The following is an 18,543-nucleotide window of genomic DNA, read 5'->3' on the forward strand; positions in this document are numbered from 1 at the left end:
TGAAGAATTTTGAGATTCACAAAACAATCACACAAAGAACACAAGAATTTATCTTGGTTCGGTCTTCCAGACCTACATCCAGTCCCCAAGCAAAACTCGCTTGAGATTTCCGCTATCAACCTTGTGTAACCACAAGAACATACAAACCAAATTCGGTCACACTTTCAGTAACAACCCTACTGAAAGCAAACAACTCCTTTAAACCAATAAGTCCTTTTATTTTACATAAAAATAAAATAATCAACTTACAATCAACCTACGAGCCCTTCTTATGAATGCAAATGGAATGCAATTGACTTTGAGGTTGTTGAAATACTCAACTCACGAATTCACTAGCTCTCAAAAGAATTTGAGTGAAAAACTGGAGTGAAAATATCAAATGAGTGAGAAAAGGAATATGAGTGAAAAACAAAGTATAATTCAATGTAATTCGATTGGATTTGATGTTTTTGAGTGTGGAATCCCCTCATATTTATAGTTGAAAGATTTCATACGTTGAGGGTATGAAAGGGTGTCAAAACAGTCACTTTTGAATGGTCAATTTGTTTGAAAAATGAAAAGACACGCCTTTTAAAAGTTACAGAAAAACGACAAAATTAGTCGACTGAAATCAAATATTAGCAGATCGTTGGTCGACTAATGTGTTTAATAGAGCCGTTTGAAAATCTGAAGTTTGAAACTTAGTCGACTAAAGAAAGAGTTAGTCGACTGATAATATCATCAGTAGACTGAAAAACCTTTTAGTCAACTGATAATATCATCAGTAGACTGAAAAACCTTTCAGTCGACTGCTGCTAAATTTTTTGAAAACAAATATTCTGTCCAGTCGACTAATTCAGAAAGTGAACGTTTTAGCTTAGAAAAATTTGGCGCGAAAAAGTTGGTCGACTGATGAGTCTGTTGGTCGACTAATAAATATGAAAAATTAAGTAAAGAGTTTTGTAAAACGATTTTCATGAAAGGTTCTTTTAGAAAAGTTTTTCTAAAGATTTTTTAGGTGAAATGCAATTGAAATATGCACTCTAAGTAAGGCTCTTACAAAAATCTAGGACATTTAATGAATTTTACATTTGCACACTAGTCTTCAAAGATTCTTCATTGAATTCTTCAATTCTTGTCATCTTTCTTCATTGCCTTAACTGAAATGCAGTTGATTTACTTGTTCATCATCAAAACCTTGTACTTGAAGTATCGTGTATGAATTCATTGTTGTAACACATGACACTACTATTCAAGCCTTTTAATATTCTAACACCAATGCACTTCCGCTACCCTAGTATGATTTCTAGGGTTTCACTCTTACACTTCACGTTTACCATACCCCTTTAGTGTTTTTCATCACCAATTTACTTTCACTACCTTAAAATGGATTCTAGGGTTTCACACACACAAACCCCACTTTAGAGTTCCCTTCATTTGGGGCTGCCTCCAACTCAAAGAAACACAAGAACTCTTTCGATCATCAATATCTTGCCAAATAATTCCATCCCTTCGGATTTTCACACTCCAACATGTAAAAACAGACAAATTTATCCCCTATTACAGTCTGCAACTCCTTTAAATATCCCAAAATCAGAAACTTATAAACATACCCTGACAACAAGAAAATAGTTGCAAGATTTGCAGCTCGCAAACCTTTCACCAAAAAATTTCGGAAAAATTGCCACAAGCCATAAAAAATGCCAAACAGATGAAAGCCATCATCCCGAACTTTGAATCTCTCTCCCAAGGCCAGGCATGATGTCAATTGGCAGTGAGTTTAGGGCTGTTCCTCCTTGTTCCGTTGGCTCTGAAACCATCTTAAATAAAGGTTCTTATACCTGCAACAGTGTTAGAGAAGAAAGAAAGAAAGATAGATGAAGAGGATAGTGAAGGAGAAATGAGGGAGTTATAAGTATATTGACAGTATAAAAAAGTCCAAAAATACCACTATAAATTAAGTTTTCTCCCTAGTTGCATGTAAACAGTCAAACACCCTTGTACTAGTCAACTGAGTATGGACAAATCTGCTTTCACTTCAACGAACATGCAAAATAAAAATGAGAGAGAGAGAGAGAGAGAGAGAGAGAGAGAGAGAGAGAGAGAGAGAGAGAGAGAGATTTACCTGTCAACAATTACAATTGAATGATATATAACAAAAAATAATGATGTCTGAATTGGGCTCCTATATCTTTCGAAAAGTTGCATAAGAAATTTTTGTTTCCTGAAAATGTCTTCTTTGGAGAGAGAGAGAGAGAGAGAGAGAGAGAGATGCTGCTAAATGGCTGCTGGATAAAGATTTGAAAATTGATGTACCATTTATGTAAGTAACCTTTGGATAGGGGTATGGTATGCACCATTTAAGGGTGTAAGTGACAGTTTTATTACAACAATGCTGAGGGAGAAAGAAATTTATAATTCCATTTAAGTATTCTGGCAATGATTTTTCATTTTGGAAAAAGTTATAAATAGAAGAAATTTTTGTCATGATTACCCCTGCTTCTTTTATATAATGTAGGATAACTTAAACCTACAATAGCATCTTTCCTTTGTGTCCTTTCCTTCTGAAGATCAACCAATATAATTTTTACCCATTCAATATAATCAGAAAATTCAGGTTGTACATGTTTGCTGTTCCTTCATATGGTCATCTTTATTTAACCATGCATCTGGTAAATGCTCTTTTAAAGATCTTTCTATTTCTATGTTTGGTTTAAATATGTTATTTTATTATTGGTCAATTGAAAGATTACTTCATTTGGGGATCATGATAAATTGGTTCCGTCTATGGCTGTGCATGCTTTTGACTTTTGCTTCCATTTCTTCATCTTAACAGGTGAAAAGAAAGTGCAAGTTCTTTCCTCAAGACATTTTTTGCATGCAAATAGCTGCTTTTTTACAGAGCTTCTCCCATCAGCATCGTTCAACAGATGTCCCATTTTTACACTCAAGCACATGCAATCAAAAAAGCCAAAAAGATTTATTGTTCTTTGCTCTGAACAATTTCAGGAACGCATCTTGAAGGATCTGATGCCCTGGCAATCTTTGCACTCTGAATCAAGCTCAGTAGTTATAAATGGGGAAGAAAATTTAACAGTTACACATGATGACCCCAACTTTCACTCCCAGCCAATAAAACCCGCTCGATACAAAAATAGATTCCTGAATTTTGTTCGCTTTGGATCTCTGGTTAATGATGCTGCTGAATCATTCTTCAAGAGTGAAATACGTCGGAGGTTGTTTGTAACAGCTATGTTGATTCTAGCCAGTCGAATTGGCTACTTCATTCCTTTGCCTGGCTTTGACAGAAGATTAATTCCTAAAGATTACCTTAGTTTCATTTCTAATTCTGTAGGTGAGAAGTCGCTTATTCACATTATTTATGCTTAAGTCCTGTATTAGATCCACGCACCGACATACATACACACACATGCATGTAGCATCTATTAAAGATAGAGCAAGGTAGTTTGGTGCAAAATAGGTGCACTTTATAATGAATTTCAGACTGACATATAGTTATTTATCTGTTTATAGAGTCATTATATTTTTTTTATTTTCTGAATTAAGGATATTTATGTGGATTTCTAGAATGTTACACACATTGACATAAATATAGAGATGATGGCCTAATTTTAAGGAGAAATGTGTTTGATATTGGAATCTTTCTTCCTTTTACTCATATGTTGTGAACTTAGCAGCGTATTCATGAACTGCACATGTATTTTTCAGTTTTAGGGACTTAATTGCAAATAACCTCCTACCCAAAGGGCCTTGGATCTTTTTGGAGATTTTTGTCTGAGGGTTTTTGTGTATTGGAATCAAAGAGCGCAAAAATACAAAAGCCGCTATGGGCAAAGTGTAATGAAGTATGTAGAAATATAACCCAATAATGCAAAAAGCATTAACCAAGTCCAACAATGGACATGCACGATGGCACAAGGAAAATATAAAAATCTTTATTGAAAAGACCTTGAGAAGCATGAGAAATACAAGGGGAGAGGTCCCCTATTTATACACAAAATATAAGAGAGTGAGAGACCATTTGCGGCTCCCACATAGAGTCGTTGGGAGCCCTCAACGACTCTATGGTGGGACCCCTAATGTGATTCAAAAAGAAAGAAAAAAACAAAAAAGTTACATTTAATTAAAATAAAAAGATCTAACCTAGTACGATAGCTGAAACAATTATGTGAAAAGACTAAAATACCCCTATTGGGTATTCTAGACAAGACATGTACATATATATATATATTATATTAATATATATATGTATGCACATATATTTTAACACTCCCCTCAAACTTTACGGAAAGATAACTGAAAGTTTGTTAAGGAGAAAAATAAAACGAGGAGCAGGAAGAGCTTTAGTGAAGAAATCTGCCAACTGATACTCTGATGTGACATATGACAAAGTAATGGTTTATCTCAGATATTCGTCATGTACATAGTGACAGTCCATCTCAATATGCTTAGTACTCTCATGGAAGGTGTGGTTGCTTGTGATGTAAATTGCACTTTTATTGTCGCAACACATCTTCGAAGGTGTGGAGATGACTATGCCTATATCCCTGAGAAGATTTCGAAGCCACACAAGCGCCATGGTCGTAGTGACCATTGTACGATATTCGACTTCAGTTGAGGATAAAGATACTTTGTGCTGCTTTTTGCATACCATGAGATCATAAAGTCACCTAAAAACACACAGAAACATGTAGTTGAGACTCTATCATTGGGATTTCCATCTCAATTAGCATCAATATAAACATATAAATCAAATGAAGAAGAAAAAGAAAAACCCCTTTGGTTATAGTATTCTTGATATATCTGATAATTCTTAAGACGACACTCATCTGCACAGTGGTAGGAGCATGTTGAAACTGACTAAGTAAAGAATAAAAATCTTTATTGAAAAGGCCTTGAGAAGCATGAGAAATACAAGGGGAGAGGTCGCCTATTTATACACAAAATATAAAAGAGTGAGAGACCGTTGGGGGCTCCTACATAGAGTCGTTGGGAGCCCCCAACGGTCATATTTATGACCATTGGGGGTCCCAACGACTCTATGGTGGGACCCTAATGTGATTCAAAAAGAAAAAAAATAAAAATATAAAAAAGTTAGATGTAATTAAAACAAAAAGATCTAACCTAGTAAGATAGTTGTTTATCGAGTATTCTAGACAAGGCATGTATATATATATATATATATATATATATATATATATATGTATATATGTACGCACATATAAAAAACACAAAGAACACAAGCCACCATGGGAAAATACAAATGATGCCACAAAAACACAAAAGCCACTAAGGGCACACACAAGACCACAATACAACATAAAATATTATTTTTTATTGATGAAAAATGCTTAAGAAAAGCATAGCTTGAAAGGTGGAGTAAGCCCCATATATATATACACAAAACAAGGGGTTGGAGAGAGCTAGCCTTAATGACTAGAACAAAATCTCTATGAAGCACATAAAATATAAAAATACATAAGTCCTAAAATACATTCTAAACAAATAAAAAGTACATGAAAATTAAAGTATATACATCTATGTAAATGTACACCCCCCTCAAAATGACAGAGAAATCATCGACTATTTGTTAAGGAAAGTAAACTGAGGTGAAGGCAACACTTTGGTAAAGAAGTCGGCAATTTGATATTTTGATGCGACATACAACTCATTGATCTAGGGATGGCAGTGGGGCGGGGCGAGGGACTAGGTCTCCACCCCCGCCACACCTCATGATTAGAACCTCCATCCCTGCCTCCATCCCCGGTGGGGATGGATTTTAACCTCCACCCCCGCCTTCATCCCCGTTTCATGTCCTCCATCCCCGGTTCAAACGGGGATGAGGCAGGGCAGGGTGGGGATGAGGCGGGGAAAAGTGGCAGGGATGGGGCGGGGTGGGGATGAGGCAGGGATCATGGCGGGGACGGGGCGGGGCGGGGAAAAGGGTATGTCCATCCCCGCCTCCATCTCCGAACAGGGATGGATTTTAACCTTCTTCCCCGCCTCCATCCCCGTTACATACCCTTCATCCCCGGTCCAAACGGGGCGAGGTGGGGCGGGGCCCCGCTTTCCCCCGGTCCACTTCCATCCCTACATTGATACCTTTAAGAAACTTCTCACTAACATAATAACTGCCCATTTTTATGTGCTTTATATGCTTGTGGAAAGTGCAATTGCTTGCGATATAGATGACACCCTTATTGTTGCAACACATCTTCGATGGTGTAGTTGCTCTGGTACTCCACGTCAATGGAAGAAAGCGATACCATTTGTTGCTTCTTACACCTCCAAGAAATGAGTGAATCACTTCCGCAATTGTGCGATAAAGGTCATCACCTTTCTTGTTTGTATCATCGCTTACTTTGGTAGATTTTAGCCACCTTCTTCTTTTGCTTTGGAGAATCCGACTTGATGTGCCCTGGTTTGTTTCCAAAGTGACAAATAATGACTTTCCTCGATTCTCTATAGTTTTGCCTCCCAAAATGCAGAAGCTTATAAGTCTATGTTGTTTCCCAGTCTTGACACGACATGCACATCATCTGCTTCTATAGTCATGCTAAGGCGTGTTTCCTCATAAGCAAATTTCTGCCAAAGCCTCATTCACTGGTGGTGGAGAAGATTGATGTATAAGAGAAGCCCAAACTTGTTCAAACTCCAGGTGAAGACCGTGGAGAAATTAGAAAAAGTGTTCATTCTCCATTTGTTTTTGTATAAGTTTCAATGTTATAATTATCATATCTGAACTCATACAAGAAGGGCTGGTGATACGGATGTATCGTACCGTACGATACAAAAAAAATCCTATTTTAAAAATCACAAAATAAAAAATAAAAATCAAATTTAAACATTATGAACAATTAAACATACACATGTACTACTATAACATGTGGAATAATTTCGTAACAAACTAACCACTAACAAAAACAAAAGGTTTACTATTAAAGAGTCACATTAGATAATAAACAAAAGAAAAATGTTTTGAGTAAACAAATTATGAGAATCACATAATACAAAAATAAAATAAAATTTAAAATAGTTGAATATCATATCGTATTGCATTAAAGATTCATGGGGGTATATCGTATCGCATGGACCAGCAATAATGCAATATGTTGTATCGTACGATACAATACTTCTATTACTACTAAGTTCAATGGTGGGTCCTTCCCATTTAGGCTCAAGGAGTGCATGCTCATCCCACTAAGGGGTGAGAGCACTATATTAATCCCACACACTCATATCTCTTCACTTCGTAGAACAAACCTTCTCTTGTAGGAAATATTGGTAAGCAAGGTCCTTTTGGATATACATGCCCTTCAAGAAAATCCATCCTTCACTTGCCTTCTTAAATTTGATAATGTTAGCACAAATTTTCAACTTAACATTCTTCATGAACTATGTCAAGATTTTATTTTCCTTTATATAGACATTAGAGGGCTCTTAGAGCCATTTGGGATGCTCCCAACAGCTATAAATATAGCCGTTGGGGTGGCTCTAATAGTCTATGACCAAAAAGGCCCTAATGCTAAACAAAAAATAAAAATAAAAAAATTAAAAATAAAAGGAAAAATATAAAGAAAGACTAAAGTACCCCTAATGGGCGCAGCCCATTACAAGAACTGAAAGGACCAAAACACCCCTAACGAGTATTACTTATTACAACTATATATATATAACTTTAACGGGGAACCTATGTGCTTGATTTCACTTTAATGTGTGTGAGGTGAATGGTTGTCATGACAAATTCACTTTCCTTGATTGTTGCCTTAGTCATAACTTTCTTCTCTTTTGATGTTGCTGATGGTAACTGCAACCCCTGTCTGCTTTTGGTTATCTGTCATTGTTTCTCATAGAAATAGTCAAAAAGATGCATTTTAGTATTTTAGTATTTTAGCATGGTTGATGTGAGGATCACTTACCATTATTTGTGAACATTGAAGCTGTGCCCTTATTTATAGTTTAAGGCTTTAAGCCTCCTTAGTTATCTGAATTTTCATCTTGCACCATGATGGACATTCTTAATTTCCATGTTTTCTTGATACAAAGTATGTTAGTGATGATGGAATGGTACCTACCTCAGGGCTGTGTAGTTGATTTGAACTTGCTTTAATGTTACTCCTTGGTGCACATACATGTTCTGGTTATCTTGTCATTGTTTTTGTTGTCTATTTCAAGAAAGTCTGGTTTGTTTTTCTGCAGAGGAACTTGGTGATCTTACTGCAGATCTTAAGCTTTCACTTTTCCAGCTTGGGATTAGTCCACATATAGCAGCATCCATTCTCATGCAGGTTTTGATATGCTTTTCGCTGTATATGAGTAGCATGTCTGCCACTATTATGAAATATCAGATTGAACTCTCTTTAAGTTTTTCCATTTTGGCTTTGGAAAAAAGAGCTCTTTCCTTTTTTCCTGTGCTTGACTTGCTGTAGTTTTGTTATGAATTCTTACTCTTCTTGTATGTTTGTCTGCATATTCTTTTAAGAGCTGCTTAGTTTCAGTTCACAAGTCCAGGTATTGATGTTGAGCTGCATTCTCATGTATTACCCGTTTATGTAGGATTTTGAATTACAGTGTTTCCTTGTATTATCAACTCAATGCAAAACCATGTCATTTACAGAAATTGAACAATTAAATCAATCTGGAGTGATTTCCTCATTTATTTAAATTTGGATTGAAGTTTTTGTGTCAATGTAAAACCTGAATTTTAGCACATTAAGGAGTTAAAATTTGAATTTATTATTTGTATCCTATCACAGCAGATGCTAACTTTTACTTATGGAATTCTTGGTTAGGCCTGGATTATCTCGGGTTTCTTGACAAAAAGTGAGGGGCGATGACTTTAGAAGATGAAACATTATTCAAAATAATTAAGTTTGTAATACCCATAAAATTTGAGTGGTTCTATATGTATCGGACCCGGGATCCGTTACCCGGATCCAAAAGGAAATATATAGGTATGGGTATTAAAAATTACAATATTTAATAGATAAATAACTTAAATTATTTTAAGAGAATAATATTAGTATAAAAAAACTAATTATTTGGGGTTGGATCCATGGTTGGACCCAAATGGATCCAACAAGTGGATCCAGAATCCGTTACGGATCCACGTTCATTGTGAATCTAGTACTAAAGGGCCAACCCTGATCCATGCTAAAGGTGGATCCAGCGACATCGCGGGTTGCGGGGCTCAGACCCGGACTTGACACCTTTTTATTTTTTAAAGGGGCTCGAGGGGAGGAGGTTACAAAGGTTGTAACCAACTCCCTCCGATTTTCTCGGAAGGGAGGGGGGCTTCGGCTCGTTAAAGAGGAGATGGAGGGGGGGGTCTCGCTCTCTCATCTCTCTCCTCTACTCTCTCCCCTTCCCTCTATATCCCGCTCTCTCGAAGCCCTTCACAGTGCCGGAGCACCTACGTCGGAAAGCTCCAACCACACCTGCAACGTTCGTCGCCAGCCTCCTCCTCCTCCAGTCACCGGAAAAAGGTAGATTTCTGTATTTATTTTTCTGTTGGTATTTATTGCATCTGATTGTGATTGGGACGGTCTAGTGAGAAAACCCTGTTATCGCACGATCGGGGTTTTCCCAGATAGGGTTCTTGGCTGCCAAAACAATCGAAGATGGAAAGATGTTGGGTTTTCTGGTGGTTACGAATCAGATTCAGGGGTTATCGTGTACGACCCATATTCGAAGAAAGGTGGGGTTAAGGGTTGCCGAAAAACCACGGTGGGGTGACCATGGTTGCCGAAAGCTTCATTTGAGTAATCGGGCATTTCGACTGCCCTGTTCGAGACCGGCAGGGTCATCGACTATCGGAAATGTCAGAAATATCGACCTGCAAGTGTTAAAGGTGAGGTAAAGAGAGAGGAGAGAGAGAAGAGAAGAGAAGAGAAGAGAGGAGATAGAAGAGAGAAGTCAGCGGCAATAGGGTTTTCCCTCTTTTACTTATTATTTATAAGTGTTGTACAGGGTATGACATTACACAAAAAATAAAAATAAAAATAAATTACAAACATGCCACAACCCATGCATCCCAAGATGGATCCTTGGAATGTGGTGCGGGTCGGATCCATGATCCAAAACTAACAGCCTCCCTCAAGTTGAGTATGGTCTTTGATTATGCTCAACTTGTCTTTGAGTGCCCAAAACTGATGAGTGGATAATCCCTTGGTAAAGATGTCAGCAACTTGCATATCTGACCGAACATATGCAGGTTCAATTTCTTTTTCTTCCACCTTTTTCCTAACAAAGTGTTGATCGATCTTGATATGCTTCGTGCGACAATGAAGGATGAGATTGAAGACAATATTAATAACACTCTGATTATCGCAAAGAAGCATAGAGGACGAGATCGGTTCTTGTAATTCTTGCAGTAGATGTCTCACCCATGTAACATCGGCTGTTCCTGCTGCCATTGCACGATACTCTGCTTCAGTACTAGATCGCGCCACTGCCTTTTGCTTCTTGCTAGTCCATGTTACAATATTATTGCCGATAAGAATGCAATACCCCGAAACTGATCTGCGCTCGTCAGGATCACCAGCCCAGTCCGCGTCTGTGTAGGTGAATAGTCGATGCCCTGACATATAATCTGTGTCCTTGGTGTACATCAAGTCATCTCCAATCGTACCCTTTAAATACCGAAGGATCCTTTTTACTCCTTCCATATGTACATCTGTAGGAGCATGCATAAACTGTGAAGCCTGATTGACAAAGTATGCTATGTCAAGCCTAGTGAATGTTAAGTATTGTAACATCCCTACAACTCGACGATACAAAGTAGGATCATGATAAGTAGTGCCTTCTTTTGCACTTAGCTTATGATTTAGAAGGCAAGGTGTGCTAATTGGTTTACAATTCTCCATCCCTGTAGCAAGTAAAATATCAATGGTGTACTTATGTTGGCTCAATGTAATAGTCTCATGTCGACTATCAACTTCCACACCCAAAAAATATCGCAAAGGACCCAAGTCTTTCATCTTGAATTTAGCCATCAGCATAGACTTAACCCAAGATATGTGAACCTCATCACTCCCGGTAATAATGATGTCATCAACATATATAAGCACCCAAACAATAGCTGAATCACTTTTGAATATGAACAATGAATGATCTAGAACACTTTTAGTGAACCCATGATGCTGGATCTCCGTGGAAAAACTCTCAAACCAAGATCGAGAAGCTTGTTTCAAGCCATAACGAGAGCGTCGAAGTTTACATACCCAATTGGATGAATCATGCATACTATAACCAGGTGGATGCTCCATGTAAACTTCTTCCTTTAGTTCACCATGTAGAAAAACATTTTTGACATCAAGTTGACTGAGTGACCATCCATGTTGTAACGCCAATGCAATGATAATCCTGACGGTGCCCAATTTTACTATTGGGCTGAACGTTTCATCGTAGTCCTGCCCATACTGTTGTGTGAAGCCTCGTGCGACCAGACGAGCCTTATAGCGCTCAACACTGCCATCCGGTTTGTGCTTGATCTTGTACACCCATTTGGATCCTACAACATTCTTGTTATCTGGCCTTGGTACAATTTCCCATGTATTGCATTCATGTAATGCTTCCATTTCCTCATTCATCGCCTCTACCCAGGCACGGGAATGTACAACCTCATGAAAAGAGGAAGGTTCTGTTTCTTTGGACACTCGGGTTAGAAATGTTTGAAAATCCAAAGAGAAATTGTTATAACTTACCCAACGATCTATAGGATGTCTAATCCGAGTGGAACATCGTAGAGGAGTCTCATCATTGACTGGATGAGCTCTATGAGAATAAACAAGACCAGAAAAATGTGAGGATGTTGTTGTAGGAGGAATGTCTTCCATATGCGGTTCCACATCGGAAGTATAGGGTTCATTGTCTGTCAATAAAGATGAATCCTCATAAGGCAACAAGTCATATAAAAGTGAGTCACTGAGCCAAGGATCATAACTGTTCTGTGTATCTGTGGAAGACAAACCCAGAGTGTCAAAATTTTCATCATCAAAAACAACATTTCTAGATACCCGAATTTTGCCTGTATGAGGATCATAACACCTGTATCCCTTATAGTCATCTGCATACCCAAGAAACTTGCACTGTACAACTCTGTCTTGAAACTTATTTCTCAATGAATGATCAATGTGAACATAACATACACAACCAAAAGGATGTAGTTCTTCATATGATGGATGACAGTTATAAAGAACAAAATACGGAGAATGATCTTCAAGGATGGTCATGGGCAACCTGTTGATAACATAAACTGCTGTATGGAAAGCTTCGGTCCAAAGAGAGAAGGGAATACCCACAGTGTGCATCATGCTCAAGGCTGTCTCAACAAGATGCCTGTGTTTTCTCTCAGCTACTCCAATGAGGGCAAAAAATGTTACGTGTAATGCCATGCTCCTTCAAATATTCACTAAAATCATGGGATATGTATTCTCCCCCCCCATCACACTGGAAATATACAACATTGGTATTGAATTGGTTTTGGACTAGTGCATGGAACTGTTTGAACAACTTGAAAACTTCATGTTTGTTTTTCATGAAGTAAATCCAACTAAATCGAGTGTAAGAATCAAGAAAGAGTACATAGTATCGAGATCCAGAAAGAGAGGCAATAGGCGCAAAACCCCAAACATCTGAGCATATAATCTCAAAAGGCTTTGTTGCTCTTTTATTGATACTATGAAAAGGAAGTACATGACTTTTGCATAAATGACAACTTGGACATTTTGACTCTAAACTGACTGCGGGTATTAGACATTTAGCAGACAACTTGTCAAGAAAAACTTGACTACAATGACCCAAACGAAGATGCCATAAGTCTGGCTTATTAAGTTTCAAGACTCTAGATGAAGAACTATGATCTCTGGATCAACTCAAAAATGTTGGAAAAGAAGGAGCTGAAGAAGCCACGGCTACGGAAGACGACGTCTTCAAAGGCACATGAGATTCTTCAAAGACGTACATGTTCCCGCGCCGTTCATCTTTAGCGAGCGTCTTCTTGGTGTGAAGATCCTTAAGATAAACAGAAGGAGTAAATTCAACGGAAGAATTTGTTTCATCAACTAATTTAGACACAGATAGAATATTCTTTTGAATAGCAGGTGTGAGTAAGACATTTGACAAGGATAATTGAGATTCAGGCAAAGAAAGGGAGACATTTCCAGTGTGAGAGATGGGGTGGTGAGATCCATCTCCTATGACTATAGTGCCATTTCCAGTGTAAGGAGTCAAGTGAGAAAATTTACCTGCATCAGAAGTAACATGTGCTGCTGCCCCTGAATCAATATACCATATACCTTCATCATTTTGGCGCAAGTTCATCTGATTGAAAGTAGTCATAAGGATATTTTGTACATCCTGTGGAAGAACTTGTCCCTGAGGAGTGCGTGCAAACGTCTGAGTTGCCCTCTGCCCTGGCCTCCCTGTTTTGTTCCGGTTTTGAAGATTGTACCAGCAATTTGCTTTAACATGTCCCCGCTTATTGCATAGAAAACAAGTAGGAACACGTCCCCCTCGTGGTACACTGCCTGAGCCAAGGCCTCCTCCATCTGGTGTAGGTAGTAATCCTCCTTTGTTTATAGTTGTTCCATTGGGACGAGGAGTAAATGAAACTCCTGTTTGAATAGACGTATGTGCCATCATCACAGGATGAGTATCATCTGACGCGTGTTCCTGATTTAAACTGACCTCATATTGCAAAAGCTTAGATTGAAGATCATCAAAACATGGAAGAACTGAGACAACCTGGAGTGCTGTGCAAAACATGCGATATTTAGGTCCAAGGCTACCTAATACCTGTTGTACCATGTCCTTATCTGATATAGGACTTCCAATGGCAGCTAACTGATCTGTAATAACCCTGACATCCCCCATGAACTCTGTAATAGATTTGTTTCCTTTTTGCAAGGATTGGAATTGCACTTGAGTTGCAAAGCTCGAGATTCGGAAACTTGAGAAAAGGAATGAGCTAGTCCATTCCACAACTCGACAGCAGATTGATCATCAAAAATAGTTTGTAAAACACGATCAGAAAGTGTGGAAGTTATGTAAGCAAGTAATGTCTGATCCCGTTGTACCCATATGTCATAAGCAAGATTGGTGGTTCGAAGTTGACTCACCTTCCCATCTTCACCTGTTATTTCTTGCATGATATGTGTAGGTGGAGCGGGTGATCGCCCATCTAGATGCCCATAAAGACCATGACTGCGAATAAAAGGCATAATCTGACGTTTCCAAAGTAAGTAGTTATCATGAGATAACTTGTGGGTCATGAGGTGAGTAAGAAAACTAGGGTTCAACTTGGAATCCATGAATTATATGAAGAATGAGAAGCCAAACTGTTCTAACAGTGTATTGAAGAGAAAACAACAATTGCTGTGTGCTGAAAATAATATCAGCACACACGTTACACAGAGAAAAAGAAACATCAATGTTGCTGTTTGCTGAAAATAATATCAGCACACACGTTACACAAAGAAAAGGAAACAACAATGTTGTTGTGTGCTGAAAATAATATCAGCACACACGTTACACAGAGAAAAAGAAACATCAATGTTGCTGTGTGCTGAAAATGATATCAGCACACATGTTACACAGAGAAAAGAAAACAACAACGCTGTGTGCTGAAAACAATATCAGCGCACACGTTACACAGATGAATAGTAACCTGCGAACCAGAAATAAAAGAAAGAATCAGAAATATTTTGGGGAGAAAAACAAAAACTCGGCAGACTGAAACAGGATGTTAAGACATGCGTACCAGAAATTTTGAGAATGAGAAGAATAAAAAAGGGAAACTAGAATGGCGTGAAATCAGATTAAGAAAATGAGAAATAAAGAAATATGATTAAGGGAAACAAGACAGAAATAAAGCCTACGTCCTTTTGACGCACGTGCTGGTCCTTATAGGTCTTCTAGATGATTGATTTCCGCGCCTGTGCTTTGATACCATGTCAGAAATATCGACCTGCAAGTGTTAAAGGTGAGGTAAAGAGAGAGGAGAGAGAGAAGAGGAGATAGAAGAGAGAAGTCGGCGACAATAGGGTTTTCCCTCTTTTACTTATTATTTATAAGTGTTGTACAGGGTATGACATTACACAAGAAATAAAAATAAATTACAAACATGCCACCACCCACGCATCCCAAGATGGATCCTTGCAATGTGGTGCGGGTCGGATCCATGATCTAAAACTAACAGGAAATCCCATTTTAATTGAATGGGGGTTTCGGTTTCTTTGAAACCCTGTGGAACCGACTGCAAAGAAAAAAAAACCCAAATATAAACAGAATCTGGGGAAAGGTTATGATTGTGGTAACGGATAACCCCAGAATTTGGGGTTTTCTGATGGCAGTGTTGGATGACCCTAGATTGGGGGTTTACGATCTTAGTATTGGGTAATTCAAGATTTGGGGAAAACCCCCATAGCTTTGTCAAACGTAAATTTGATTCCTGTCTTATTTTATTTTCTGCAAAAAAACAACAGAAAGATAGAGTCTGGTTTTCAGGTTTATATGTCTTAAAAGTAGTTAATATTATGACCTGTTCAAATTATCATAATTTGTTTCTTTTCCATATTTCGGGTATCAATCTGTTACAATCTAGAATGGTTTCTTTTTCATGGTTTGGTTCAACCATTTCGGACTGCAATCACTTTATATTGCAGTCGGGTGTTGGAAATCAAATTGTGGTGAGTTGAATGACTCTGTGTGACTGGGAAATTGACTGGTTGATATCATTAAAAATCAGGTTGTCCATAGTCTGAATGTCTGACAGGTCTTGTAGGATACGAAGTGCAAAATTCTTCAATATAGATATAACCAGGTTGCAGTTTTTTCTTTTGACTGTGTTGAAATTCTTATAACCAGATTGTTTCTCTGTTATGTTATATGTTTAAAAATATTCCAAACTGAAAATCAAATCCACACTACTCATGTTTTTGTCACCTACATAATTGAGAATACACGAATCATAAAAATCGGTTCAAACAGGGTTCGGATCTGTGATTATGTTACATGGTAAAAACAAAAATATATACACACGATTATGTTATCGTTGATTAGACTGCAATCTGCTCAGCAACATCTACTATTACTGTTAGCATTGATTGTGCTGCAATATATATTATTTACTGATCAACAACAGTTTGTTTAGAGACAAATTAAGCTTTCATTGAATTTATTTTGTATGTTGTGCATAAAACTGATACGGGTATAAACCAGTTATAACACCATTGAGATTATATGGTATGATTTCAAGTGAACCATTTGGGGTTTTACCTAACACATAAGTACCGATGGGGGTACTTGAGTCCGATGATTTGTAGACAATGGAAATTAGGTATGTCAAGAGAACTTAAACTAAAGGGATGTGTGCTTAACTGCTTTTTGTTAGAAAATGTATGATTTGACTTGCTTGTATGCAACTTGTTAATTGTGTTTAAGGAATGAGGTTGTTATATTGGTTTCAAACACATGATGGTGGACTTAATCTGAGGGATGGAGTTCTCCTTATGCTTTAGTTTGGATTTAGCCTGATGGATATGAATGCATGTCTGTTAATAAGTTATTGCAAAATTTGTTTTGGTACAGGTGCATACATGATATGAATGGGTGCAACCCTAAAATTTCAATTTCTAGATCCGGGTTATGTTCATGTGTGTGGATGTTAACATATGTTATGAATGAAAAGTTTCATGTGCCTACATTTATAGGACATGTTTGATTATCGTGCATTTATGAATTACTTTCAAGTACATGTGCATACATTAAATCGAGGTGTGTTTGGCATGTACAATCATGTATAAATGTCCTCATGTACTTATGAATTATGGATGAATGCATGTGTGTGAAGTGATTACATAAAAGCAATTTTACATGGATGGTGAACACATGCATATGATTGTGGTAGCTCATGCACATTGTTAAATTGTACAAATGAATGTGTATTTGGAATCATGTTGGTATCATTGCATAAATTGCATATTGTTATGATTTTTGCATACGATGCATCGATGGTCTAAATGAATCATCACAGGCCTAGAGAGCCTTGAGCTTTGGTTTGCTCTTTCTTTAATTGTTTAAATGCATAATAAAAATCACATTTATATTATGGTTTTAACTACGTTGTTCTATTGTTGCTACGGGTGGTAGACCGTGAAGAGCTGCGCATGTTGATTTGCGAGCTTATGGTTGCATGCTGATTTTCAAACCTATATTATTAACTTTGCATGTTGATTTGCAATATAAAAAAGATGCACAATTTTCTATGGCCACGAGCTGTGGTCTCGTGAAGAGCTTGGCATGCTGATTTGCAAGCTTATGTTATTAATTTTGCATGTTGATTTGCAAATATAATTTTATTGCTCTAGATTGCACTGTTCTATGTGTTTCCACGAGCTGGAGTCTCGTGATGGTTCTCGCAGGGGTAGATGCGAGCTTTTGCCTTGTTTTTTGCATGCTGAATTGCAAAACTCAATAATTAGATTTTAATAAAAAGATAATGAATAAAAACAGTGTAATATACGTTATGGGATATCTCATCTGGAGTATGAGAATCTTAGAAAACCGGTCTTGGGGAGACTGTGAGGATACAAAAGTTCCGTGTGCTGAAATTTTGTCCCCTGAACCCGATATTGAGGTTCTTTCTCCTTGCCACGATTTTAAGGAGAGTCTGCCACTTTACTTGAGGGTGGTGTGTTGGTCACAACTGTGATTGTTTTTGTACCAAGAAAGTGGGCTTGTGGTGTCCCTTGTGTCCCCGATATTAGATGTGGAGGTCTAATGTTTCGAAAGTGATTCGGTCGAGGGCTAAGTTGAAACCCAGTAATAAAATATAAATTGTGTGCTAAGCTACCCTAGGAACCTAACTTGACCTCGGGTTTGGTGTATCCGCGAGCAACGATAATTAAAAAGAGGAACTTAAATTATTTGCATTTAATAGGGCATGCATATGGAAAAAGAAGACCTTAAGGAAAGATAATAAATGAATCATGCATTGCACATAAATCGTGCATATTCATGCTATGCATTAAAACATGCATATGTTATCTGTTCCCTTAATTGTTATATGTTTGGTGGATGCATGATGTCATGTTAAATGCCCTGTTCTACTTGAACTGTAATTCATGGTATTGATTTATGTTCATTTGGGCATAATGAATGTACCATGTGGTATGAATGCTTACCTGAATTATGTAATTGTCATAATTGCATTCCTCTGAATCATTGTGTGAATTCGTATATGTGGTTATGAGATATTTAAATGATGTTATTGATGTGTTATCTGCTAGTTAGTTCCTGATAAATTGTTGACTGTCATAGCATAGACCATTACTTATTTTTGGTATTTGCTGAACATCATACTTGACACCCATATCACATACTAGATTCATGATATACCACATTAAAGATTACAGATTTCTTACTTAGACAGTTGTAGTCTAATTCCTATAAAATTTTCAGGTGAATAGTAGAGGTTATGAGCGACCGCGGGATGAGGCTTCGATCAAGATTTTGGATTTACTGTTCCATGGATAGTGTCAG

General features: G+C 37.6%; 1 protein-coding gene across 1 annotated transcript in view; it reads left to right on the top strand.

The window, feature by feature from the left end:
- SCY2 (SecY protein transport family protein) overlaps positions 1–18,543 on the top strand; it is a 121,672-nt gene that overhangs the window by 11,589 nt on the left and 91,540 nt on the right. Inside the window, exons 2-3 of the mRNA XM_089998524.1 lie at positions 2,989–3,334; positions 8,200–8,288. Of these exons, the coding sequence (XP_089854650.1) occupies positions 3,010–3,334; positions 8,200–8,288 (414 nt within the window). The 5' untranslated portion in view covers positions 2,989–3,009. The remainder of the gene's footprint in view (positions 1–2,988; positions 3,335–8,199; positions 8,289–18,543) is intronic.

The sequence above is a fragment of the Nuphar pumila genome, chromosome 3 (genome assembly GCF_984573655.1).
Source record: "Nuphar pumila chromosome 3, dmNupPumi1.hap1.1, whole genome shotgun sequence".
NCBI lineage: Eukaryota > Viridiplantae > Streptophyta > Magnoliopsida > Nymphaeales > Nymphaeaceae > Nuphar > Nuphar pumila.